The 27,663-nt window shown below is 37.1% G+C and overlaps 3 protein-coding genes across 7 annotated transcripts in view; 1 reads left to right on the top strand and 2 right to left on the bottom strand.

The window, feature by feature from the left end:
• The window catches only part of IQCE (IQ motif containing E), a 92,303-nt gene extending 92,114 nt beyond the window's left edge, over window positions 1-189 (bottom strand). For all 3 annotated transcript variants that reach the window (XM_007498399.3, XM_007498401.3, XM_007498398.3), the window contains exon 1: window positions 52-189. The gene's annotated coding sequence lies outside the window, so the exon portion shown is untranslated. The remainder of the gene's footprint in view (window positions 1-51) is intronic.
• Window positions 18-27,406, top strand: BRAT1 (BRCA1 associated ATM activator 1). 3 transcript variants are annotated; one of them, XM_056806476.1, is made up of 13 exons: window positions 18-150; window positions 543-697; window positions 7,926-8,073; window positions 20,056-20,428; window positions 20,787-20,906; window positions 22,267-22,358; window positions 23,119-23,237; window positions 23,339-23,525; window positions 24,274-24,347; window positions 25,021-25,123; window positions 25,377-25,475; window positions 25,869-25,999; window positions 26,270-27,406. In XM_056806476.1, the coding sequence occupies exons 1-13, from the start codon at window positions 24-26 to the stop codon at window positions 27,005-27,007; spliced, it is 2,466 nt and encodes an 821-aa protein (XP_056662454.1). In that variant the 5' UTR covers window positions 18-23; the 3' UTR covers window positions 27,008-27,406. The 3 variants fall into 3 exon arrangements, with proteins under 3 accessions (XP_056662454.1, XP_007498456.1, XP_056662455.1); XM_007498394.3 differs by having other exon boundaries at window positions 25,824-25,999; XM_056806477.1 differs by lacking the exons at window positions 18-150; window positions 7,926-8,073 and having other exon boundaries at window positions 586-697; window positions 25,824-25,999.
• Window positions 15,523-17,758, bottom strand: LOC103098936 (tetraspanin-8-like). Its single transcript, XM_056806480.1, has one exon. It carries the CDS (start codon window positions 16,823-16,825, stop codon window positions 16,109-16,111), a length of 717 nt encoding a protein of 238 aa, XP_056662458.1. The 5' UTR covers window positions 16,826-17,758; the 3' UTR covers window positions 15,523-16,108.
• Window positions 27,407-27,663: the final 257 nt, after the last annotated feature.

The following is a 27,663-nucleotide window of genomic DNA, read 5'->3' as shown; positions in this document are numbered from 1 at the left end:
TAACAGAACCCACTGGATTCACTATGGACATTGAATGTTCACGGCTCCTACCTTCTGTCTGTGCAGTTTTGATAGACCCAAAGCAGTTTGTAGCTGATGATACCTGTTTGGAAAAACTACTAGACTGGTTTAAGACAGTAACTGAAGCAGGTAATTGTGGTAGTGTTTGTCCGCTGTTTACTCATAGGCTGATGGATGTATTTAGAGAATTATGACATGGTACATGATGACTCAACAGTGCTCTATATACCTAAATAAATGGATGTGCTATCCACCATACTTTACAATAGATTCTAAGGGGGAAGATTATGGGGGGATTATTAGGGTTTTTTGTATTTTAAATTATAATTTTAAGTAAGATTGAAGAGAATCTTCTGCTTATGGTAGATGACTATTATGAAAATGGATAGACTTTGCAGAAGAGTGAGTTTCCTGAGGGAAATGGGTACCTTGAGCTTGAAAGAGGATAAATAAAGATTTTCCTCTTTAAAATGACAGGTAATGGAAGAATCATCTTTTTCTGATGCTTATTTATTCCACAGAATCTAGTCTGCTGGTGTTACAGGAGAATCCTTGCTTGACAGAACTGCTCTTTCATGTACTGAAACTACAAGATGTGAGTTCTAGTATCCTCTCCTTTACTCTACGACTTGCAGGAATATTTGCAGCCCATGAAAACAGTTTTCAGTACCTCCAGGTGAGTTTAGGGGTTACTGTTGTGGATGCTATGGTGACTTGTAGAATTCAACTTGGCTGATAGGCAATTGTAGTTATGTATGATTTTTATGATTTGTTCTTTGATCCATTCATTCTTTAGTATTAAATTATTTTCGTTTCCAATTAATCTTTCTACCATCCTTTATTGAATATAATTTTTATTTTTATGGTCTGAAAATGATGCATTTGATATTTCTGGTTTTTTTGCATTTGGTTTTGAGATTTTTACACATGGTCAGTTCTTGTGTAGATGCCATGTACTGATGAGAAAAGGTATTTTTTTATATTCCCATTCAGTTTTTCTAGATATTTACCATATCTAACTTTTCTAAAATTCTATTTACCTCCTTTATTTCTTCTTGTTTACTTTTTGTTAGATTTATCTAGTTCTAAGAGGGGAAAGTTGATGTCCTCCACTAATATAGTCTTGCTATCTCTTCCCATCTGGTAACTCATTTAATTTCTTTGGGAATTTGTGTGCTATACCATTTGGTGCATATATTTTAGTATTTAGTGTTGTACCTTTATCAACATATAATTTCCTTCCTTATCTCTTTTCTATGTAAGGTTTTACTGACATGCATACATATGTGCATCATATACTTGTATAATTCACACTTTAAGTATATCCATTATTTCATTTATATGATTTGATTGTATGTCTTTCACTGAACCATTGATCTATCTGTACTTCATTTTATATAATTCTTCTTGATGTCTTTTTGTTTTTATATAAATTTCCCATAGAGGTCTTCTAAAACCACTGGAGGTCTTCCTCTAGTTTTTATATTTCCTTTATTTTCTAAAACAGTTCTCTGGCTATTCATTTGTGATATGTATATATATATATATACATATTTTCTCATCTCTCACTTGACTAATGAAACTGTGATCATAGATATGCAGGATGCTTCAGTAAACTTGGTGCACTTTTATAGCTTAAAACTGCACAAAGACTTTTGAGACACCCTGAATATATGTGTGTTTGCACGTGCACACACATTTACATAACTCAAAGAAGCCTATTCGTAACTATTTTTTTATATATCTTTCATATAATAGTGAAATTTTGTGTGAAACCCAGTCCTCTAGATGGGTTTAATGTAAATTATCTTGGAGATATGGTTTAAAACTTGCATTCTTCAAAAGTGAATTGATTCTATTTGGAATAAAATGTATTTTGTGGCTAGAGAGCCAACTTTGAAGCCAAGAAAAGCAAATTACATGGGTTCAAGGCCTACCTCTGACTCATCCTGAATGTGTGACTCAAGAATTATTTAAGCTCAGATAAGGTGCTAGCCTGCCTTAGGGGAGGGAATTTTCTCTTTGGGAATTCATTATTCTAATGAAATTGTAACTTTGGTCCCTATCTCTAGAAAATAGTTAAGTGATTAAAGATTGGTGTCCACCAAATATCTTGAGAAAAAGAGAAAGACTTCTAATGCTCTGTATAGATACTTTTAAAATAATTCTCAAGAAGCTAGCACTAAGATTTGTTTTCTAGACCGATATAGTAGATCAGAGGAATACTGTAGCTGTTTAGATTTTATCAAAGCCTTTGACAAAGTCTTTCCTGGAATAAATACAGAGAGAGTCTAGTTAGTAGTACAAACAGATAGATGGATTTAGTCCTGGGTATATATGGCTATGCTCAAAGAGTAGTCATGATTGGTTCCATATTGCTATGTGTTCTTGGAAGTAGTGCTTGACCCTGAGATATTTATCATTCTTAGCAGTAAATTAGATAAAAGCATAGAAGAGATACTTATCAAATTTTCAGATGAAACATAACTGGGAGAGATGGCTAATTGTGGATAACAGTCAGGATTCATATAGATTTTGACAGGCCAGAATAATGGATTAGATCAAATGGGATAACATTTAATAGAAATGCATGGTAAAGTCTTATATTTGGGTTTAGAAAGTCATTTTCATAGGGATCATGTTGAGAAGTGGTTAGATAATGATTCATCTGAAAAGAAAGATATTTATGTATAGTGGATTACAAGCTGTAAATCAGGATTGGTATATGGCAACCAAGGAATCTAATACAGACTATATTAAGGGTATTATGGTATCCAGGACTAGGGAGATAGGAGTCCTTCTTGACTCTTGTTTTGGTCAGACTACATTTGGGATATTTTCTTACATTTTGGGTGCCACATGTAGGAAGGGCATCTATAAGATAGAGACTGATAAGAGTAGGATATCCAGGATAGTGAAGATCTGTTATTTGAGAATCAGTTGAAGGGACTGATGTTTAGCTTGAAGATGAGAAGGCTTAGAGGTCTTCTTGACTTATCTAATAGGAATTAGATTTCTTGGCCCTAGAGGGCAGAATTAGGACAAAGGATGGATACCTCAAAGAGACAAATTTATGATAAGATAAAACTTTTTAACAATTAGAGCTATCCAAAAGTGTTTCTTTTTCAACCAAAGGTCTTTGAGCAGAAGCTGAATGTCAATTTGCTGTTTTTTATGTAGAGGGAGCTCTTGTTCAACTGTGGACTGGATTAAATAGATAATGAATCCTTTCCAAAATTATGATTCTGTGAATGGACACAAGAACTAATAGGCCCCGGAGGGATTGTGGTTTGGGGGGGAAAGACTTAAGTTAGTTTATTGTTTGTTTGTTTGTTTCTTAAGCCTTAGGTCTTCTAATTATTAGCTTATATGAACTTTGGGAAAATAAATTTACCTTGAACCTTATAGAATTTACCTCAGATTTTTTTTTGTGGGGAAATTACTTTGTAAACTGCAATCACTCATCTTATAATAAGCATTTTTTAAAAAGTGGTTGCTATGTGACATGTACTGTGCTAGGTGTAGGAGATAGAAAAATAGAAAATGAAACGGACCTTGTCAGAGACCTTGTTTTACCTTCCATTGAGGTAATACTCTGTGTGTGTGTGTGTGTGTGTGTGTGTGTGTGTGTGTGTGTATGTGTGTCTGTCTGTCTGTCTGTCTTCTGGGTCTTTGTGTGTTCATGCCCACGCACATGTACATGATCACAGAATAAAAACACAAGTAATTAGGGAGGGTACTAGCAATTGTATGAGATCAGAAAAGTCTTGTGTAGAAGGTAGTATTGAATCCTCTTGGTGAGGGATTCTTTGAGACACAGGTTAGGAAAGAGCACATTCTAGGCACAGAGGACAGCCAGTAGAAAACACGAGAAATAAGAGTGTGAGCAACTAATGGTCAATTTGACCGGATCATAGAGAATACAGGAAGGAGAGTCATGTATGATAAAGTTGGAAAATAAGATTAAGGCTAGGTTGTTAAGGACTTTAAAAGTTTAGCATATGAGTTTATATTTTATTGTAATAGTAATAGGAAAACACTGGAATTTATTGAGGAGGGGAGTAGTAGTCACTTCTGGCTTAAAGCAACTGCACTTCTGTGCAGAGGATGGATTAATGACATTGAAGAATTGAAGATTGAGGGGCACAGATGGGAGAGATGTGATAAATGTAGAAATAGTAAGCTTGTAATGATTAGGCTATGAGGGATAAAGGACAATGAGGATCCAAGGATAATGCTACATTTATAAACTTGGGAGACTAGAAAAAAGTGTTTCACATCCGCAAAAATAAGGAAGTTTGATAGAGAGGTGGATTTGAGTTGTGTTCGACAATTTGAAATGCACACTAGACAGTTGGTGATGCAGGACTAGAAATTCAAGAGAAAACTTGTGGCTGGATTTGTCTGTCCTTTGCATAGAGGCAGTAATTAAACTCGTGGAACCTAATGAAATAACAGAGAAAGAGAATGAGAGAAAATCCAGGTGATACCTTAGGGTTGGGATAGAGATGACAGAAAAGTCAACAAGTAGGTCCTACAAGTTGTCACAAAACCTAGAGAGAAAGAAGGTATCTAGAAAAACAGAGTGGTCAGTGGGGTATAGTTGACTCTAGTTTCAGGAAAAACCTTGGATTCTCATCCTGCCTCAACTGGCCTTGTGGCCCCTTTGTATATCATTGAACCTCTGGTGCTTCAAACCTCAGACTTACTAGTTTCCAAGACTACATGTTAGAGAATAGTCATTGATCGTGCACTGGTAGAAGAGATTTCCTTATATAAAATTCATTATACTAAAGAAATCACAGTTCTGATCTAAATGAGTCCTTTCTCCTTGGAAAAGCTTTACCTAGCTTTATGCCACTATTCCCACTTGTATCTTTAACTGTGTAAGAATTAAAAATAATATGAACATGGAAAATCCGAAGCTTATAAACAGGATTCAGTAATTTTCCTAGCCTTCAAAGCCACAGTTGGAACAAATAGTGCCTTTGGGTGCCTGAAACCTAAATAAAAGGGGAGATAGAAGAGTAACAAAGCAAGAAAAGCAGGAAGAGTGAGAAAAAAATTTCATAGGGCAAAGATTGGGGGAATGCCTTTAATGATTGCAACAGAGACCCTATGTAATAATCTATAGTGGCTATTCATAGAAATTATAGTATACAATGAAAATGTGGACCATTTATGTTTCATAAAAAAAGGACTGGTTATAAAATTAGCTTTTAAAAGAATATTCCTTTGAAAAGGAATTTCATTGAATATACTTCATTGAAAGTTGAGGTGCTGTTGATATTTCTTTTTTAAAAAAATGCAACAACAAATTTACCTTTAAGTAACAGTCGTTATCTTTGTGGGGAATTTCCCCCTCTCTCAGATTCAAACTTCCCTCATGGCATAGAAAAACAAGCAAAATCTGGGTGACATTTGACACAGCACTTTACATTCTGCCTGGTAATCTTCCCCTCCTTACATACACAGTTCTTTGCCATGATGAGGGAAATATTATTTGTTTTCCAGGGCCTTTGCTGTTTGTTCTAGTTACTTAGTGTGGCTTCCTTTTGGTGATTTTTTTTCATTTACATTATTAGCTATTGAGTATATTGGGTTTTCTTGCTTATTTGACCTAATTTCACAGGTATCAGTTCACCTCTCATTTTTTCAGAATTCTTCATGTTTGTTATTTCTTATTGCACAATAATATTCCATATGCTATAGTTCTTCTAGCTATCGATTAATCAATAAGTACCTAGTTTCTAATTCTTGGCTACCACAAAGATTTTGTATTTCTTGGACCCTTTTTTTCTGTCTTTGACTTCTATATTAATCTTCTTTTTGGCCTTTTAAAACCCTTCAAAACCTGTCCCTTTCTTACTTTTCTTGTCTTCTTATACTTTTCTTCCTCTATGCACTAGGTGACTCAATGAAAAGAGCCTAGAGTCAAGGAGACTTGAATTCAAAGTGGCCTGAGGCACTTATTAGCTGGGTGATCCTGGGCACCTTAGTTTTCTCCTCTATAAAATAGAGATAATAATCAGTATCTACTTTCCAGGGTTGTTAAGAGGATAAAACTTGTTAAAATTTGAAATGTAAATGTTTTACAAATCATAAAGTACCATATAAATACTATTATTATTATTCTGTGATCTTCAAACAAAACACTCCATATCCTGACTCCTTTAGTTTTTTTTTTAACCTTTTTTTTAGTATCAGTTCTAAGGTAGAAGAGTGGCAAGGGCTGAAGTTGGGGGATAATTTGACTTGCCCAGGCTCACACAGCTAGGAAGTATCTCAGACCAGATTTGAACACAGGTCCTCTCAATTCCAGGCTTGGCACTATCCCACTGAGCCATCTAGCTACCCCTTATATCTGGAATTCTTTCCTTCCTCACCTCTGTTGGCTTCCCTAGCTTCTTGCAAGCCTCAGCTCAAATCCTTCCTTCTGCAAGAAACCTTTACCCATTCTCTTCCCTCTGATCTGGCCTCCAGTTTATCCTAAATAAATCTTGTTTATATATGAATAAATGCCATAGTCACATACTATCAGTTGCTATGCTAAGTGCTTTACAATTTTATCTCTTTTGATCCTCACACAATGGTCCTGGGTGGTAGGAGCTGTTATTATGTCCTGTCAAATAAAATATAAACTCTTCATTCTGTCTCTCATGCCCTTCATATACCCCTGCTTCATCTTCATTGTACCCCTTTAATCTTATTTCTTATAGGCCCTTTCATATACTTAGGCTTTAAACAAACTGTATTAAATTATTCTTCCCCGTTCTCATTATACCTTTTCCTACTTCTTTGCAGTATACTGTTCCACATTGTTATCTATTGATATCCTTCCCTGCCTTTGAGATCCAGATTAGGTACCCTTTTCTCTGGAGTACATATACCCTGCTGTCTTTCCCCCCAAAAAGAAGTGTTCTCTTACACATTGAATCTCTTGGGCCATTCTGTTTAAAACATATAGTCATTCGATAAATGTGTGTCTTCCTTCTGCTTTTTAAACATAAATTCTTTGAGAGTAGGCCTATGTCTTTTTTCATCTTTATGTCTCCAAGATCATAAAAATGCAGTAAATAAATGTTGGTTGCACCAAATAGGGAAGTAGGTTCCTGAGGTTGAAGGTTAGGCAAGCACAATGAGTCAGAAGGTTTCTAATTAAGGAGAAGAAAAGAGAGTTCTATTAAGGATGATTCAGGGAAGGCTTCATGAAACAAACAGTTTTAGCTAGTGGATAAAGGTTAGGCAGTTATTTCATTGTAGAGCAGACTGAGCAAAGGGCATGGGGGCAGGTAAACACAAATCATGTGTGGGGAATGTTTTGCTGAAACGTAGGACTTTTTTCAGGATGTCATAGGAGATAGGGCTGTCAAGGCAGGCCTATGGAAAGCTTTGAATTCCAGGCTTATCAGATTGAACTTGTCCATTAGGTAATGGGGAGCCATTGAAAGTTTGTGTCAGTGACTTGATATTATTACTCATACTTTTTAGGAAAGTTAATTAGGTAATAGACTGTGGGTGTGGTAGTCTGAAGTGTTCTCTAAAAATTTGCCTTCCTTGCTTAAAGGTAAAGAGAACATTGATGGGGCTGCTTTTATTAATATTTTATGGGAGAAAAAACTGCTGCCTTGCACAAGTAGATATAGAAATATGGGAAGACAGAATGATTTTCTCAGTGGCAGGCACCTTTATTAAAACATCTAAATCACAGTATCTAAAAAAAGCTCTCAGGTTGAATTTAAGCAGTAGGATGTTAAAATGTCATAATGAGACATTGTTGTTGGAAGCATTTTGCAAACCTTAAAATGTTATATAAATGTCATCTCCTATTACTTTCTCAACTATCAAAGAGGAAATGTTGACTGGCAGGTCCTCACATTTCTGCTTCTTTTTCATTGAGTCAGCAGGGGGAGGTGTTGCTCAGCCTTTTCAGTGAAGCGGGGCCCCTCAGCAGACCAGCCTGGGAGGACCCCTCTGTGCGAAGCGGCTGGATCCAGGGTGTGGGCAGCATGGTACAGCATGAAAGGGCTGTACAGTTCCTATGTGACTGTGGTGAGTACCAATGCCTCCTGCTTCCCAGGAAACATCTCTGAGACCCATTGCATTAGATTGCTCTTAGAGGTAGACAAAGCAAGCAGGTTGTATGAGGGTGCTAGAAATCCTCCTGTTCCCAATGTCAGCTCAAGAAAGCCTGTTATGATAGTAGCAATTTCAACATGGCCTTCTGATGTCTATAATCTATATCTATTTTTGTATATAAATCTATTAAGCCATACCAGCTTTTAATATCTTAGTATGTTATATAACCTTTTTAACTGGGAAGATATTAAAAGCAACTTTCTTCCAGAGTCAAATGTGTATTGACTCTGAGGTTGAGGAGGAAGAGAAATTATGTAGGACACTGCACAGTGAAGCCTTAATAGGCATGTACCAGGTTCCTGGATAGTGTCAGAAGAGCCAAGAAGTTACAGAAGAAGCCAAAAGGTGCTGCCTAAGACTGGCTTAGGTGTTTCAGAAATACCTTTCAAATTAATCTTAGTACAGTCAGTTCTGTTATAGTTCAATATGTGTTCCCCAGAAGCACCAAGCTCAACAAGCTATGCAAATCTTATTCAATAAAAACCATAGGGCTTATGGGAAAACTGAGATGAGGGACACAAAGCTAAAAAACTTAAGTGACAGAAGATATGAACTCAATAAGTAGCACAGTTTTGTAAATATTAAATAATAAGAAATACATAAATACTATCATAAATAGTGGTAGCCTTAAAGTCCTCGGTCTGGCAAAGTCTTGAGTAAATTGACCAGGTCAAAATGTCAGGCCTCTACATTTTAGAATCAGTCAGGATGGACGATGTGTGTGAGGAGATGTCTGAATCAAACTTTTCTGACCACAACTCCTACTATACTAGAAAACATGCAATGAACATGTCACTTTAAGTGACTGAAGTTTGATTTGGAAGTGAGCCTTGGAAGGGTTTTTGAGTTATTGTAAAGTGGTAAAGTTTCCTTTAATCTCCATTTCTCAAGAAAGAAATTATGCATAAGCAAACCAAAATTCAAGTTAGACTCAAATGTTCCTTAATATGTCACTCGCATTGGAGCAAATTCAAATTTTTACAAGTGTTAAAGCAAAATTGACTGTAGTTCCTCTAAAGAATTAGTATGTGAACCTATAGAAATATAGAAATAATCAGCTCAGTTAATCTGTCTGAGTAGGGAAATTTCTCAGTCTTATCAAAATTAATTCATAAAAGCTGAGATCCCAGAAAGATTACAGGGTAAACTATCCAGGGAACTTGGTGGTCCAGTGTTAAATCCAGTTTCATACCTGTGCATTATATTTTTTTCATTTAAAAGAATAATCTTTTATAAAAATCCTGTTCATATTTCCCAGTTGTCATGTGGAAATTGTCTCATGTTCTTGAAGTCTATTCCAGTGAAAACCCAGTGCTTACCAGTTTTTGTTCTACCTAGAGGTCTATTACAGTTTGATTTCCAGGAGGCTGGTCATTGATGACTTTGGTCACAGATCTATAAAACCTTTTCATGTGGTTCTCAGTCCTGCAGTCTTATGCTTCTGCAGAGACTGGCAGTGGTTGAAAAGGCAGATGGAACTAGGAATCACATAGGTTTTAAAGTGTTTATAAACATTATTAATTTAAATGTTGGACCTCTTCTCTTTGTCTTTGTCTCTTTGTTTGAGTGGAAAAATGGAATCATATCATTGTTGACATTATTATTACAACTGAAATTAAAAACTACAAAAGAATGGCTTTATAGGCTTTCCTTAGAATTAATTAGGTGTGTTATTCATCCAGAAACAGCAAGAAGCACCATGTCCTGGGATCTTGGTCATTTGTCTGAATGTAAGCAGCAGCAAGAACAGAAATTTATGTATCAACATATGTTACAGAAAGTGATGTAGAGAAATTCTACAAAGATCCTGATATACAACCTTCCATATCAACTGTACTTTATTATATTTTTTAATTTAAGCATTTATTTAATTAATTTAGAGTATTTTTTTCATGGTTACATGAATCATGTTCTTTCCTTCCCCTACTTCCTCCCCTTCCCAAAACCAATGAGCAATTCCACTGGGTTTTACATGTGTCAGTGATCAAAACCTATTTCCATATTATTGATATTTGCACTAGGGTGATCATTTAGTCTACATCCCCAATAATATCTCCATTGAACCTGATAAGCAGTTTTTCTTCTGTGTTTCTACTCCCACACTTCTTTCTCTGATTATGGATAACATTCTTTCTCATAAGTCCCTCAGAATTGCCCTGGATCATTGTATTGTTGATAGTAGAGAAGTCCATTACATTTGATTGTACCACAGTGTATCAGTCTCTGTGTACAATGTTCTTCTGGTTCTGCTCCTTTCACTCTGCATCAATCCTGGAGGTCATTCCAGTTCACATGGAATTCCTCCATTTCATTATTCCTTTTAGCACAATAGTATTACCAACATATACCACAATTTGTTCAGCCATTCCCCTCCTCATTTTCCAATTTTTTGCCACCACAAACAAAAAACGCAGCTATAAATATTTTTGTACAAGTCTTTTTCCTTATTATCTCTGGGGTATAAACCCAACAGTGGTATGGCTGGATTAAAAGGCAGGCAGTCTTTTAATGCCCTTTGGGCATAGTTCCAAATTGCCTTCCAAAATATCAACCTGTACTGTAATACTTGGTGACTTCATCACAAAAGTGGGAATAGGGGTGAATGGGGAAAAAGATACATTGGAAAGTAGTACTGAGAGAGGCTACAGACATGTAGTCCATCCAGAAGTTTTATCCCTACTTGAATACTTGAAAATGTTTTTAAAAGTTAAGAACTTGTAACTATCAATGGAAGTAATGTATTTTTATTGAGCACTTAATAACCATCAAGGAAAGCATGCAGAATCTTAATAGAACTAGAAGAATGAATAGGCAAAGAAAATGCTTTTTCTCTATTTTTCTTTCTTTAAGAAGAGAGTTAGAATTACAAAAAAGTAAAATTAACTCATAACAGATAGGAAACTATTACTCATATTGTTACTGATATGACAAGCATCACCTGATTCTATTCAGTCAGACCATTAACCTGTTAGATGAAAGATTAAATTCTACACCAAATTCAAAGAAAGGATAAAAATGAAAAGATATCTTGTGCAAATAAAAAAGGTCCATTGTGACCCATTTTAACAAATTATTGCATATTTTTAAAAATGGAAAATAGAATTGGACATAACACATTATCACCATTTCCCTGATGTAATTCAGCTGATGTAAAGCTGTTATAATAAGTAGACCAAAAAGGGAGGGAAATCATCTCAACCAGTGGACACATTATCTCCTTTTTAAGAAATGAGACATAGTAGCCAAGTGCAATGTATGTTTAGAGTATAAACTCCCAAAACCTCTTGGAGGAAGCTGGTAAAACTCATCAGTATTAATTGCTTCATAAAACAGTAGGGAGCAGTAGAGTCCAAAAATGAGTTTGCAGAAAGTCTGGCTTGGGATTCAGTTAAGACAGATCATCTTAAGAGTATTTCAAGGTGAAACTGAAGGACATTAGACAAAGTGTGGAGGGGAAACAGAACTATTAGTAGCTCTGTAATACTTCCTTTCTTGACCAATGATAGTGGAACCTCCCACATTTTAATTCTAACATCTTATGTGCCACATGAAGAAGCAAGAAAGATAAGTCAGCTAGCCTTTATCAAACATCTTTTGTGGCAGGTACAATCCTAAACCCTGGCAATACAAAGAAAAGCTGCAATAGACCCTGCTTTCAAAGAACTTACAAATCCAGTGGGAGAAACAACATGCAAACAGATATGTACAAACAATCTAGATAAAGAATAAATTGGAGATAAGCTGAGAGGGAAGGTGCTAGTATTAAGGAAGAAATGCTATTTGTGGGAATTTTAATTGAGACTCAAAGGGGGAGCTAGGAGGCAGAGGTAAAGAGAGTGTTTCACAAATGGGGGTCAGCCAGAGAAAATGCACAGGTTCTAGAGATGAAGTGACTTGTGTGAGGAATAGTAAGGAAGTCATTGGATTGCAGAGTCTGGCAGATAGGGTGAAGGGAGGCAGGTTGCAAAGGGCTGCAAGAGCCAGAAAAGAAAGGCTTTTATGTTTTTTTGATCCTTGAGGCAACAAGGATTCCCTTGAGTTTATTGATTATAGGTGAGTGATGTGGTTAGACATGTACTTTAGGAAGTTCATTTTGACAGCTGAGTGGTGGATAGACTCGAGGGCAGAAAGACTTAAATCAGGGGGATTAATTAGAAGGCTGTTGAATGATCCATGTGTGAGATGAGGAGGAGAGATGGGGTTGTGTGAGAGATGTGGAAGATAAGAGAATAAGGAATCAGAAGGTGGATGGCATCTAGGTTGCAAGCCTAAGTGACTGGGAGGATAGTGGTACCCTCAAAAGTAGTATGGAAGGGACAAGGTGGATAGCACAGTGGATGGAGTGCCAGTCCTAGAGTTGGGAGGAACTAGGTTCAAATCTGAATTCAGATACTTCCTATGTGACCCTGTGCAAGTCACTTAACCTCAAATGCCTAGCCCTTGCCACTCTAATGTCTTAGAATTGATACTAAACCAGAAGGTAAAGGTTAAAAAAAAAGTAGTATAGAAGTTAGGAAGAGGGTAAAACAACTGGGCCAGATCATACACACACACACACACACACACACACACACACACACACTATTATAGTACATATAATAATATATATATATATATTATATACCATGTACATACTTGAAGAGGTTCGTGTTGGATGTGACTCAGTTTTCAGGAGTCAACAAGCATTTATTAAATGCTTACTTTTGCCAAGGCAATATGGTAAGCACTGGAAATTTAAAGAAAGGTGAACATAGTTTTCACCCTCAATGAGCTCACAATCCAGTGGGGGAAAACAATATGCAAATAACTTTAAACTATTTATGTCTTTACCTGTAGTATTATTATATATGTGATATCTTTTATTATATATAACTATGTGGGTGTGAGCGAATTGCAATATTTGAGATAGTCTCAGAGGAAGGCACTGGTATTTTAGGGGATATTTTAAAAGGCTTCTTACAGAAAGTTGGATTTTAGCTGAGACTTGAAGGGAAGTCAGGAGGTAAGAATGAAGAGAGATGAATTTATTTTTTATTTTTGGTTATTTGAGAAAAGGGAAGATAAATCATAATAAAAAATCACTAATGCTATCATAATACATCTTAACTACATAAGATCAATTGACAATTATTTTTGCCTGGGTATACTATAAAGTATATCATCTTAAGAGAATGAATCAGTGAGACAAAAAATTTTAAAGATACGTTTTTTATACTTTTACTAAGTATAAATACTCTTGAGTCAACATTATACAGGTGCAGCCTTCCAGGTGCTTGCCAATGGAAATGCGTCTAGATCAATTAAAAATAAACAGCTTACTGGTAAATAAATAGTTCACCAAATCCAAAAAGCTACCCTCCTTTCTTTGTACCAGTTCATAAGTTCACTCAAAAGACATTTAAGCTCTCCTATTCAGGGTCTCTGTGACTAATGCTACACAGGCACTTAAATTCATTAACACTATAATAACCTAGAGGACTAAGCCAAAACTATGCCTAATTATACCTATAGGTAAACTCTACCTGTGGATCATCAATAATTACTGACCCATATGTTTACTTTCTAATCTCTACAAATCTTGTAATGATATGTATTTATTAAAGGGTTATCTTTGATAAAATGTGAGATTGGAACAAACAGGCTTTTGCAAATGATAATTTTTAGCAAAGACTATTTTTGTAGTTATATAATTCATTATGAGACTTTACTATTTATACTTCGTGATTACAAGAAAGTATTTGATTTGGAAGAACAAAATGTAGCCTTAAAGGCTGTATCTCCCACATATATGTTAAAGTTCAAATAGATTTGAAACGATACCAAAAAAGGGACTAAAATTCTCACTCTGACTTGGATATCCCATTCCTAGGAATATACCCTAGGGAGCTCAAAGAAAGAATAAGAAGCCCCATATTATATCCAAAAATATTAGTATCAGCACTTTTCATGGTAAAAAAATGAGAAACAAAGTGGATACTCATTAATTACAGAGAGACTAAACAAATTATGGTAAATGAATATAATAGAATACTAATCCCCTGTAAAAATGAGTGATTATTTTCAGATATGAAGGTGATTTTTGTTTTTATAACAAAAATAACATCATAACAAAACTTTTTTAAGATTAAACAATATTTCTGATAGATGTAATGATACCATTAACTTTAACAACCCTCTGATGTTAAGCAAATTGTTAAACTATATTCACCAAAGAATTTTGCCACCACTGTGGTGACCAAAAAGGAAGTGAAGCTGCTCCCTCTAGATTTCTCATATTTCTGAGTACCATCATGTAGATTACATCCAGCTCCAAAACGCTACAGAGATTCCTAAATTAAATTCATATCTATTCAAGTTTGGAAACATCAAGTGGGTAAAGAATGACTCCTGTCCACATATATGATAGGCTATTAGACATTCCATAGTAAAGTTTAAAAGCACTCAATAGTTATTATCTCTTTGAACCTCTCAGTGTTAATTCTTAAAGGAGTTTTATATTTGAGGCAAGTGAAGACAAGTAAAGGAATTTGCCAGAGATCACACAGTATCAGAACTAGTATTTAAACCCAGGTCTCTTGGGTCTAAATCTGTTCTTTTCAGCCACACCTATTACTCACTTCCTAAATCAAACTGAGAGCTTGCTTGGTAGTTTTAAATGAAGTAGTTGGGTTAGAGTTTCTTTTGAGGTCCCTTCCAGCTCTAACATTCCAAGAGTCTAAACCACTACAGTTTTGTACTCCAAAATGCAAAGCATTGAATTTATACCTTAATGTTATAGGGTTTTTTTTGGGTGGGGGTTCCCTCTCTTCTTACTGTAGGACTTATATAAACAAAAAATAGATTTCAAGTTTTTTTTTTAGTTTTATAAATTTTCATCATGCTGTCTATTATTTGTGCTATTTAAACTCTCACGTTTCTCCTCCCCCTCCCCCCAAACCCTTACCTTCTGTTTTAGAATCAATACTAAGTATAGATTCCAAGGTAGAAGAGAAGTAAGGGATAGACAGTTGTGGTTAAGTGACTTGCCCAGGGTTACATAGCTAGGAAGTATCTGAGGGCAGATTTGAACCCAGGACCTCCAGTTTCTAGGCCTGGCTGTATCAGGCCACTTAGCTATTCCTCACTATTCAATTTTTAAAAAATTATATATATATATATGTATATATATATATAATCAGCAAAAACTTGTTTTTTCACCCTCTTATCCCTCCTACATTCCCAATTGTGAACAAGAAAAAAAAAAACCCTTGTTAACAAACATATACGTATATTCAAGCAGAACAAATTTCTCTATTGGCCCTGTCCAAAAAATATGTACTATTCTACACTCTTGAGTCCTTCATCTCTATCAGGAGGTGGATATCAAGCTTCATCATTAGTCCTCTGCAATTGTGGTTTGTCATCATAGTAGTCAGAATTCTTAATTTTTTCAAAGTTGTCTTAACCATAATGTTATTATTGTAGACATTGTTTCACTAGTACATTCTGCATCAATACCTACAAGTCTCAAATATTTCTTTGAAGCCATCGCCTTCATCATTTTCCCCTTCCAGTTCTTTTCTACCTCAAAAGGAACTATAAATATTTTTGTATATCTTTTGAATTTATTTTGCTTAGGACTAATCTCTTTAACTTATCTTCTTTGTAATTCCTCCTTTCCCTGCTTTTTCATTGTTGAGTGAAATATATTTCTTTTTTTTTTCAATTAAAACAAATTGTGTTTTATTCTAAATAAAAATATACATCAATATCATTTGTTCCTATGTCACACAACTCTTAAAAGACATCTGGTACACAACGAAAGGTATCCATGCTTTCTACAAAACGGAATATTTTAACAAATTGGCTACTATTTGACAAAACTGTACAGTTTTCTTTTGTTTAGTTTTTAAGCAGAGCAAATTGTGAAAAGGACGATTTGGTAGGCAACAGTGTAACTCCTGCAGTTTTAGTTTGGACCAATCTGGCGCCATAAAACATAAGAAAAGATCAGGCCAAGTATCTCAATCACTGCCACTCCAAATGCAACCCCAGCAACAATCACCATATTTTTCTTCAGGTAATTAATAATATGCTGACCACATGACTCTCTGTAAACATGTTTTCCCGGATAGTCTACACAATCATTAAGTACAGAACTTGTACATTCACATGATCCACCATACTTGTTGAAGTTCTTTCCCCAGTCAGCTGCTCCTCTGATCAAGCCACAGCACTTAAACTTCTCTTGCATTTTCTCCAAGTTCTTTTGAAATGTCTGAGACTGAGGATCATCTTTGCTCAAAGTCATCACTTCATGCTCAAAACTCTTTTTAAAAGCTTTTTCAATCTTAGTTTTGAAGGACAGTCCTACCACACCTACTACAATCTGAATAATCACAATCACAAGTAATCCAACGAAAAACAAGAGCAGCATGCAACGATTTTCCTTCAAAGCACCACAGCATCCCAGGAAACCGAGGACCATGATAATGGTACCCACAGCTATCAAGAGATTTGCAGCTGTACGTGTATTCATTCCAGATGCTTCTCCACGAATGATCTCTTGACCGATTTTGCTGGTACGTGCATATATTGCTATTCCCAGGATTATGCTGCCACATACCCAGAATATGAAGTTGAAGACAAACATAGAATATTTTATAAATCCACTGACAACTCCCATTTTTAAAGGGAAGTAAGAAATCAACTGGCTCAAAGAGAATTCTCTTTAACAGGAGTATCCAGCAGTGTTCCTCAGGGTGCCAACTGGATCTTCTGTGGGCTCGGAGCTTTCCTAGTAGTCTTCAGACCAGCTTCCTTTTTTCAAATCTAGGCTCGTGAAATATATTTCTGTTCTCAACTTTGTATATGTGTTTCTTTGAGGTGGGAAGTTCAGACAAGAATGAAGTTGATGCTCTCTCATTCCTTTCTTCTAATTTGTATATAGGTATCTGCTTAGGTATTCTAATTATGTGCAGTAATTTCCCTTAATGTTCCCTTCCTTTCTTCTCTAGTGTATTTGTCTTACCCTGCTTTATATACTGAATCACTCATAGGCCTTGTCAAATTAAGACTCCTTTCATGACTCCAGACTTTGGATGATATGGTTGAGAGCAAAACATATATCATCTCTCCATATTTGAATGTTAAACAGTCTAACCTTATTAGTCCCAGTAATTATTTGTTCCTATTTTACCTTTTTTATGTATCCTCTACTAATGTGTTTGAACTTCAAAGGTTTTATACAGTTCTGATCTTTTTAACAGAAACGTGTAGAAGTTTTTGTTCCATTAAAATGTTCATCCCCCCTCCCCGCCCCCCCTGTCCCCTGGGCTAATACACAATTTTACTGGGTAAATTATTCTTTTTTTTAACTTTGGATTGTAGTTTTGTGTTTATTATTTCTATTAGAAGACACATCAGAATAAGACAACATTTAAGAATAATTAGAAGACCATTCTCTATCATCCTTGAAATTTAAGCCAGTCTTTTAAAAATAAAGATAAATTATTTCTTTTTTAAAATTGTTTTTTCAGTTCCAAATCCTCTCCCCTTGCATGAAGATAGCAAAAAAACCCCAACTCTATTAATAAATACAGATAGCCAAGCAAACAAACTCCCACTATAACCACATCATGTGACACGCATGTATATAGGTATTTGCTCATATGTATGTATATACTCAATATTCACTCAGAATGCATCACTTCTCCATCTGGATATCTGGTGGTTAAATTATTCTTAACTGTAAGCCTATGACCTCTGCCTTTTAAAGTATCTTATTCCAAGTTCTCCTCTCCTTTATAGTATTAGCTTTTAAATCCTGAGTAACCTTCACTGCGGCCCCTTGATATTTGGATTGGGGGGAAGAGGGCTGCTTGCAGTATTTTTTCTTTGACCCAGAAGCTCTGGATTTTGGCTATCATGTTCCCAGGAGTTTTCATTTTGGGGTTTCTTTCAAGAGGGCATATAGACTCAATAGACTCTTTCTATTTCCTTTTTACCTTCTGACTCTAAGAAGTCCAGGCAGTTTTTTTTTAAGATTTTAAAAAATAGGGGGCAGCTGGGTAGGTAGCTCAGTGGATTGAGAACCAGGCCTAGAGATGGGAAGTCCTAGGTTCAAATTTGGCCTCAGCCACTTCCTAGCTGTGTGACCCTGGGCAAGTCACTTGACCCCCATTGCCTAGCCCTTACCACTCTTCTGCCTTGGAGCCAATACACAGTATTGACTCCAAGACGGAAGGTAAGGGTTAAAAAAAAAAAAGATTTTCAAAAATAGTATCTTTAAGATCTTTTTTCCCCCTCTTTTTTTTGGCCATGGATATTCAGATAGGCCAGTAATTCTTGAATTTTTTTTTCTTCTATCCATTTTCCAGATGAGTTGTTTTTGCTATGAGGTATACTTTACATACATTTTCTATTTTTTTCCCAATATTTTGGCATTGTTTTAATATTTCTTGTCATATGGAGTCATTGACTTCTGTTTGGGCTATTCTGATTTTCAAGGAGTTTGTTGGTTGGGTAAGGTTTTGTACTTCTTGTGCTATATTATTAATTTCCTTTCTAATTCTTTCATAACTCATTTGTTTTCCATTTTTTCCCTCAAGCACACTCTTATTTATAAAAGTATTTTTAAACACTTTAAAAAACATTTGCTTCATCTCTTCCAGGAATTCTAGTCAAAGATATGCCTAAATTATGTTTTTCTTCATCTTTGCTTGTAAATATTTGGAGTCCTTCTGCATTTGTGTCTTGAATGTCCCTACCATAATATTTCCCACCATAATATTTCTTTATGGTGGGATTCTTTTTTTTTTCTTCTTCCAATCTATTTCATGACTTCATATTAGGACTGGGCTCTGCACAATTCTATAGGGAAGGTCTGGTCTTGTCCTGTTAATGCTTTCTCTTTATTGAGTTTGTATTTAGCCTCTCCCTAGCCACTGGATTGTTCTACATGCTGTGGGCATAGACCTCGCCAGATCCCATTCGTATTGTATGCAGACCTCTGTACCTCTTCCTATGCTGACCTGACTTGAATAAATGACTCCCTGTGACTTTTTCAGGATATCTCATCCGGATTTAGTTTGTTGATTTTTCTAGAACTGTTTGGAGGACTTGTTTTTATGGAACAAAGTTCAGTCGACTATTTCTTGTTAACTCTATTGTCTCTGCCTTTCTTTTTTTTTCATTTTTAATCACAATATTTAAAGTATTTTAGTGGTAAGCAGTATTGAAGATCAAGTGCTGCTGAGGTCAGAGTTAGTGAAAATCTTGTTTCAGATTTTGTCCCTGATACTTACTAGCTGTGTGGTCCTGTACAAGTTCCTGAACCTTTGTGCTTAGGCAACACTGTAGGATTTACCTATTAAGTCACAGATAAATGGTAATTTGTGGGGATTGGTAGAGGAAATTCCTATATTCTCATCTTTGAAGTAGTATAAATTATAGCCATGTCTCTTATTTTGTAAGCTGAAGTTGTTATAATTCTCTTAATGTCATATCCCATACTTAAGTTATAAACTCATTGGAGGCAGAGATTAGACTGCCTGTTGTGAGGCAGCTAGATAGTTCAATGGATAGAGCACTGGACCAGGAGTCAGGAAGATCTAAGTTCAAATCTGGCTGCAGATACTTGTTATGTGACTTCTGTATACCTAAGTTTCTTCAACTATGAAATGGGAGTCATAATAGCACCTATCTCCCAGGTTGTTGTGAGGGTCAAATGAAAAAAATATTTGTAAAGTGCTTGTATTTTCTTCCTTATCTAAACTGATAATTACTTCTATCTCCACACATAAGTAGATCTTTAATAAAAAAGTTTCTTGCATTGAATTGATATAAAATATCAGTATAAAATCTGAATTGTAGTTCATAATTGAATTCTCTTTCTCTTTTCTCCTCTTTAACTAGGTGCTATTGATGTGATTTTCTCCTTACAAGGAGATCACAGCCTATTTGTTGCTTCAGCAGCTAGTCAGCTGCTTGTGCACATCCTGGGATTCACCATGCGTTCCAGGAGAGCCTCACCCCTCAATACACAGGACTGTGACTGGCCAATATGTGCTCAAATGATTGTAGAACACATAGAAGAATCCCTTCGCTCAGGGACAGTCCCTCAGATCACACAGGCATTGAATGTACTGACCACATTGTTTGGACGTTGCCATGACCTGTGGACAGAAGTCCTTTGGATGCAGATGAATCCACTTGTGGGATCACTCCTGGAGAAAGAACCACTCTTGGCTGCACATTCACTGGTGGATCTGCTCCTTAGTATGGCACGGTAAAGTTATAAGGAATATGATTGTTTCACTCTGGCTAAATCATTACTTAAGAATAATTCCCTGTAGGTATGCTTTGTGGCAGGCTGTAGAATGAGTGAGCTTGCCCTGAGAACATTTCTTTAAATGAAAAAGGAGTACTTTCTTTGGCAGCACATAAACTAAATGGAAAAGGAATCAAAGGTATAGATGAAAAACAAGATGGTTTTTAAAAAAGATTCTGTTATCAAGGAAAGCATGCTTTGGTGATATAAATGGTGGTTAAGGTACAGAGGGGCTGACAGTGCCATTTTCTGCACTTATTGGATCTTTATGTAGGGTAAGATGTTACTGCCTCTCCTTGGTTCTCTGTCTTTACAGCTCGCCTGTGTTCAGCCATCTGGAATGTGATCTGTGGACATTGTCAACACAGGCCCTGAACCGTCTAAGTCCGACTCAAGCAGGGCCCCTGGCTTTAGGCATTTTGAATCTCAAGGACTGGTATGAATTGTAGTTTATGTTGTTATATCATTTAATCAACCAAAAATATTTGTCAGATATTTATTAAGTATCTACAAGAATACACATACATCTCATATACAATAAGGATACAATAAAACATATACTTTCCCCTTTAAAAAAACTGGGAAACTGGATATTGAGACAAAAAATTTTAAGTAACAATTTAAAAGATATTTTTTATCAGGTTATTTATTTTATTAGATTATTATTTGAATTATTGTAAACCAGGCATATGCTGAGCAAATAAGTGGTAGTGAAAATAAGTATTGCAAGAGTTTAGATGAGTGGTCATCATGGTTGGTAAGATCTGAGAAGGTGTCATGGAAACCATAACTGAGGTGGGTCTGGAAGGTCTTTAGATGGCCAAGAAGGATGATCAGGTAGGGAAGTGCTATGAATAAGAACATGGAATCAAGAAAGCAGGACTTGGGGCAATGAGTAGGCCTGCTTGACTAGCCAAGGCCAAAGCTTAGAAAATGACAGAATGGCCCATCTCTTAGAGTAAGTTAGAAAATTAGCTCTTTATTTCCAGCTTGATTTTTCCAAGAGACAAAGTGGTACAGTAGGTAGAGAGCTGGCCTTGAACCAATGAAGACCTGGGTTCAAGTCCCACAAGTCATACAATGGTCATGCAACCTGGGCAAGACACTTGACCTTGGTGCTTAATGCATTTCTCTAGACCATAAATTGCAGAGAAAGTGCTAACCTGCATTGGTAGAATGAGTTTCCTCATCTGGGAAATTTCCTTATATCAATGACATTATAGATCTAACCCCCATCCCTATTCTGTCCCTTAATTTTGCCAGATCACACTGGAGAGGATTGATAGAAGAGCCCCAGAAATGACTAAAGGGATGGAAAGTAAGCCCTCTGTGGAGAATATAAGAGTTTGAGTGGTTAGCATAGAGATAATAAAACTAAGGAATAACTTAATCTTCAACTATTTGAAAGGCCATTATAAGGACATGGATCTGTTCCTTCTGGCATTTGAAGAATGAATTTAAATTATGCCAAAAGAGTTTTTTTATTCAATTTAAGGAAAACCTTTTTTACTCTTAAGCATGACTGAACACATGAATGCAGGCTACCAATAGAAGTTGCAAATGATGCTATCCTTAGAAGACTTTAAAAATAAACTGGATGGACATTCATCTGTCTTAGGATAGTTTAGTAGTTGTTCATCTTCCTAGAGACAGAAGGAAGAAACATGACTATTTGATGTTCTTTTTTCTTTTATTTTTCTTTGAATTGTTGGGAGGCAGTTTTAATATTAAGGAAGGAAATATATATTATATATATATATATGTGTGTATATATATATATACATTTTCTTTTAAAGTCCACAGACATTAAGGACCCAGGCTTTTATCATCCTGCTTCAGCCACTAGCTTGTGTTCTGCGAGCTGCCTGTCAGCCTTATGGATCCCCAGGTAGGTTGCCGTGGAGAAGCAAGACTGGAACAATTAAGGTTACATGGGCCCAAAAGGGCAACGTAGGAGATTTGAGTACAGAATGTATCATTTGTCTGGGTGAATATAACAATGGGAAGGAGAGTAGGTAAGTAGGTACCTAGCTCTCCCTAATGTAGCCTCTCCACTTGCTGCTGCTGATACATTATTGAAGTGCTTATCTTAGAATAAAGATATATTGAATAAGATAAGAGTCTCTAATAAGTGGCCCAAAAATCTAGCTTAAGAGTGAATGAGGGCGCTTCCATGGCTATTGGTATGACACATCATTGATGTTAAAATGACATTGGCTCTCCACTTGTAAACATGCTGCCCTCATGTTCAAGTGATTGATAGGTTTTGGGTCCTTATATAATTGGTCACTTTAAAATTCCTGAATAGTACCTGGGTCTAATGGGTAAGGACACCTGGTTCTAGTTCTTGAATCTTTTGTGGGTTCACAGTGACATTTAGACAGTTTGATTTTTGTTTCTGAAGTAGTTAGCTTCATCCATTAAATGGATTCATAATTGGCATCCTTTCTGGTTTTTTTGAGCTGTATGATGTCTGATGTATAATTAAAGCTTCTTGAAATGTGGTCTTGTGACATGTTGATTATTCCTGGTATAGGAGGGCCTAGAGAATTTTGTGCCTTTTTCATTCACTTTTCCTGGTTCATGAATGTTGTTCTTCCTTTAGTCTTTATTGCCTTGTGAAACACAATTCTTGTCTACCTCTCAAGGTTTGCTGGATGAGTCTGTGAATGATTCTGTGATCACAGATATCCTCCTCTCCTCCAAATCATCATGTGCTGGTCTCTTGTGTCAGACTCTGGCTCATTTGGAAGAGCTGCAGCCTCTGGTATGGAACATGAAGCCCTTCCTCATAATCATGAAATGCCTCCCCAAAGCCTCACGATCATTGTATTTGTACTAGAAACTTGTCATTTCTTTGTCTTTCAGAACCACTTGCTAGTAGATTGGCCACATGCCCCTTTGCTCAGTGCTGTAATAACAGTATTACAGTTCTGTAATGGCTTGGCCACTCCAGCCTCCAGTTTTGGAGATAGGCTCTGTAATATCTTGATTGGTTGCTTCAGAGTTCAGCGATCAGCACTTGATTTCCTAGGGACCCTTTCTCAAGGGGCAAGTAAGTGAAATTTTTCTTTTCTTATAAAGAATTAATGTTTTAAGTTCTATAAGCCTCTATCTTTGGTGAATTGAATCCAAACCTAATTTTTTAGTTTTGTGTGAAATAAGCTTTGGGCAACTCCTCTTTCTTTTTTTTTTAACCCTTATCTTCTGCCCGTAGCAGAAGAGCAGCCAAGACTAAGGCAATGGGAGTCCAAGTGACTTGCCCCAGGGTCCCACAGCTAGGAAGTGTCTGAGGCTAGATTTTAATCCAAGACCATACATCTATATGCCTGGCTCTCAATCCACTGAACCTCCTAACTGCCCTTACAGCCAATTCCTTTTAGATTTCCTTTTGTAATTTGTCATTTGTAATCTATTAAGGAATTGGACTCTGGTTCATTTACTGTGTGAGAAATTACTTTCTTCTTAAGATTTACATTTTGCCAGTCAAGACAGAGAGTCTCTTGATGATTATGACTTGTTTGAGGTGCTATTGGTGTGGTAGAAAGTACTGGCTTGGGAGTCATTATAACAAATTAGGGCCTTGAGGGTTCATTACTTAATAAATTTTTTACTTTGTCCAAGTAACTTGAGTCTTAGTTTACTTCTTTATAAAATGAAGAGGTTGAAGCTATAGAAGGCTGATTCTTACTCTAATAGCCGGTGACTCAGTGTGTGTAAGGTACTGTTTAAACTTCAGAATGCTAAATACTAAACATGGGCAAGTTTTATTATTGTCTTTCATACTTACCTGTCTGTTTTAGGCCCAAGTGAATTGGTAAGACGAGTAGTTGAGATCCTTCTGGTGTACCTCAGGAGCCCAGACTCTAGTCCTACAGTAAGTACAGAAGGGTGGAAGAAAGGGTGGAGACCTGCAGGCTGCAGTTATCATCTGATGAAAACACATTACAAGTCATAGTACAGCCTAGTTTTATAGACTGTTTCCAGTGAAATCACTTTTTAAGAGCTCATTCTGGATTGCCCAAGAGATAGCCCTGACTGCCGAACCAGTACTTGTATAGGGACCACTCAGTAGTAGTGTTCAGATAAAGGGCATGGTGTCATGGGATTTAGCCCTTGAAAAGGGACCCACTCAAGTTCCAACCTCTTTGTTTCTCAGATAGGGAGACCAGAGTAGCTACCTTTGTGAAGTTTGTGAGTTCTAGACTTAGGAAAATAAGTTGATCAGAGCTCAGTTAGTCAAACAACCAGGACTATTCTGTCAGCACCTACTTTTCAGTGAGAAGGCAAGCATTAGTACCATCTGCCAGTGCAAAAAAGTGACCCCATTTTTTGTTAGCAAGGTGTAGATGTAGTCTTTGGTCTTCCCTTGGTTCTAAAACCTCCAATCCATCTCTTCCACCTTGCAGAGAGAGAACCTTCCCTATCCTTAAGCCGTTGTTTAGAACTCATTGTGTAGCAGATACTAAAGAAGCAACCTTAACTAGTAACTGAGCTGGAAGAACAGCATTCCCTTTTGATTTTTACAGTCATTCTTTGCCCTATTTTAGGTTCTGAAGAAGGCATTTCAGGCCACACTCAAATGGCTGTTGAGTTTATCCAAAACCTCTACCTCCAGTGACCTCTGCCCACAAACCCAGCATTTCCTTAGAGGTAATTAAGCAGTCGCTATTGGTGTAAACTGAAAAGGAACCACAGCTACTGAGTGGCTTTATAAGTGACTGATCTTTGGTAGGCTCATCCCACCCCCATCTGGATTCTCTATTAAGCATAATTGGCGAGGGGTACTCAAGGGGTACTCAAGCCTAGTGGCATTAAAAAGCAAAAGATGTGGACATTGGATTGGGAGCCAGGAGTGGTCTAACCCCAACTCTTGATTTATGTCTTTCCTTTTGTTTTTTGACAGATCTCTTCCCAATACTGCAGAAACGGCTGTGCAGCCCTCGCTGGGAGGTAAGGGACTCAGCCCTGGAATTCCTTACCCACCTAACGAAACACTGGGGAGGTAAGTGTCCAAAGGAAAAATTTAACCTTTTCATGCTTGAGAAGGGCTGCTTTACAGAGCATTTGGCCCCAGACAATCCTGTGCTACCTACCAGGCTGGTCTCCAGTCAAAACAAACCCCTTCCAAGGGGTGGCAGCTGCCCTAGACTGAAGACTTGACTTGAAGACAGTGTGTAGCTGCTCATTGTGGGCTTCTGGCCAGCCCTCAGTGGTTGGACGCAGGATGGAGCAGCGAATGGGAGGGTGCTGTCAGCTGGGAGTTAATAGGACAGAAAGGTGTTTGCATTGGAAACCACGTGGCTGCGTAGACCATTAAGCCTTGTTTTTGTGGCTGGATATATGTCTCCAGGGCGGGCTGGATTCAGACAAGCTCTCCTCTCTTCGGAGGTGCCAGAGCTTGCAGAGGATCTCCTCCGAGATCCAGAGAGTTACGTCCGAGCAAGTGCCGTGACTGCCATGGGGCAGTTGTCCAGCAGAGGCCTGTGTTCAAACCCTATTGGCACCGAGAGCAAAAATGATGAAAAGGTAGGAGACAGAAAGAAACCTAGCTTCTCCACCTAGGTGAATGTCATTTGTTTATAGTTATTTTGTTATCTAATTTGACTGCCAATAGATAATACATTCTAGCAGTGAGAATTACCCAAGAGCAGTTCATTTCTACTGCTTTCAGGCAACCTGAGTGGTTCAACACAAAGGAGGTTTAACATTAAGATAAAATATACTTCTTTATCCAATTCAGTACCATGCCTCAGTCTCCCATTTGCCCTTCTCATTCCTTGTATTTGCTTTCTCTAGAAAAGCCTGTTCTTGGAACTTCTAGAAATCCTCTCCACTGACTCAGAAGGCTTCCCTCGGAGGGCTGTGATCCAGGTTTTCACTGAGTGGCTGAGGGAAGGTCACACAGATGTGTCAAAGGATAAGGAGCAATTTGTAACCAAAGTGCTCCAGGTTGTGAGTTGTGATTTAGATTGGGAGGTCAGAGTTCAAGGTTTAGAACTGGCTTTGGTCTTTCTTGTTCAAACCCTTGGGCAGTATGGGACTGAGTGCCCCTATGCTGTTGAAATATCCTCAGTGACTCAGTCTACCCTCCTTACTGAATCACTACAGATGCTCTGCCGTGTGAAACTCTTTGAATTTATATTTAGCGCCTTATGTGACTGTGACAGACCAGTGGCCCGTAAGTCCTGTGATATCCTTCTGTACCTAAAGGCCAAACTGGTTCATCACGGCAGCCTGCAAGGGAGTGGGGAAGCTTGCACTGCATCCTTAGGAACCCATAGCACTGCTTGGTTGGAAACCACTCTAAGGAAGTGGAAAGCAAGGGACCAGGGTCAGCCTGGTGGGGATACAGACAGAATTGATTGCCAAGGGCCTGATGATGTGCTAGAAGTCCTAAGGTCAGTAGATTTGGAGGAACTTCAAGGAACACTAGCTAAAAGTAGTGACCACATTGAGAAAAGTCCTCAGTCCCTCTTGCAGGATATGCTGGCCACTGTAGGAATATTGGAAGAAAATGAAGCTGACTGCTACTAACTCAGCAGTAAACAGCATATCCCAAAGCTGGGAAAATAGATGAAATCCTCTTTCCCATGAAGGGTATGTGAGGTGTGAACAATGTAGCTCATCCTGAGGTCTCCTAGAGGGCGTGATCACTTGAGACTGTATGACCAAGAGCAGGTTCAGTGGCCTGTTTCTGTATATGAGTTATCTGATGGTCCTGTTTAAATCAGGCTATAACCCTAAACCTGCCTGAAGAAGGCAAACCATGTGCCAGATGATTACTAAACAGAGAGTGCATGTGCAACATGTGTGCATGCACACACACATACACACACATACAAAGCAAATTCCAAACTATAAAGTCTTTATTTAGATTTCACAGGTAAAGAAATGTCTTATTTTTTAAACAAAATAAAATTTATTTGAAAATTAGAGTGCCTGTGTTGTTTGTTTTGAGACAAGTCAAGTTTGAATTCCCAGTCCTGCTCAGGTCATATCTCAAAAGTATTGGCTGGGATGTTTGCTTTGGTGTGTTAAATAGATGACTTGAGAATTAGAAGACAATTGGATTGTAGAAATGCATCTGGAGAGCTGAACACTTCCTGCAGGGGGACCCTACCACCTAAGCTCAATATCATTTTATCTCTGTACCTAAAAGAGAAGACAGGCCTAATGTATACACCATTATT

Source organism: Monodelphis domestica, chromosome 7 (genome assembly GCF_027887165.1).
Source record: "Monodelphis domestica isolate mMonDom1 chromosome 7, mMonDom1.pri, whole genome shotgun sequence".
Classification (NCBI taxonomy): domain Eukaryota; kingdom Metazoa; phylum Chordata; class Mammalia; order Didelphimorphia; family Didelphidae; genus Monodelphis; species Monodelphis domestica.
The sequence above is the reverse complement of the archived record's forward strand: the minus strand, read 5'-3'. Positions and strand labels throughout refer to the sequence as shown.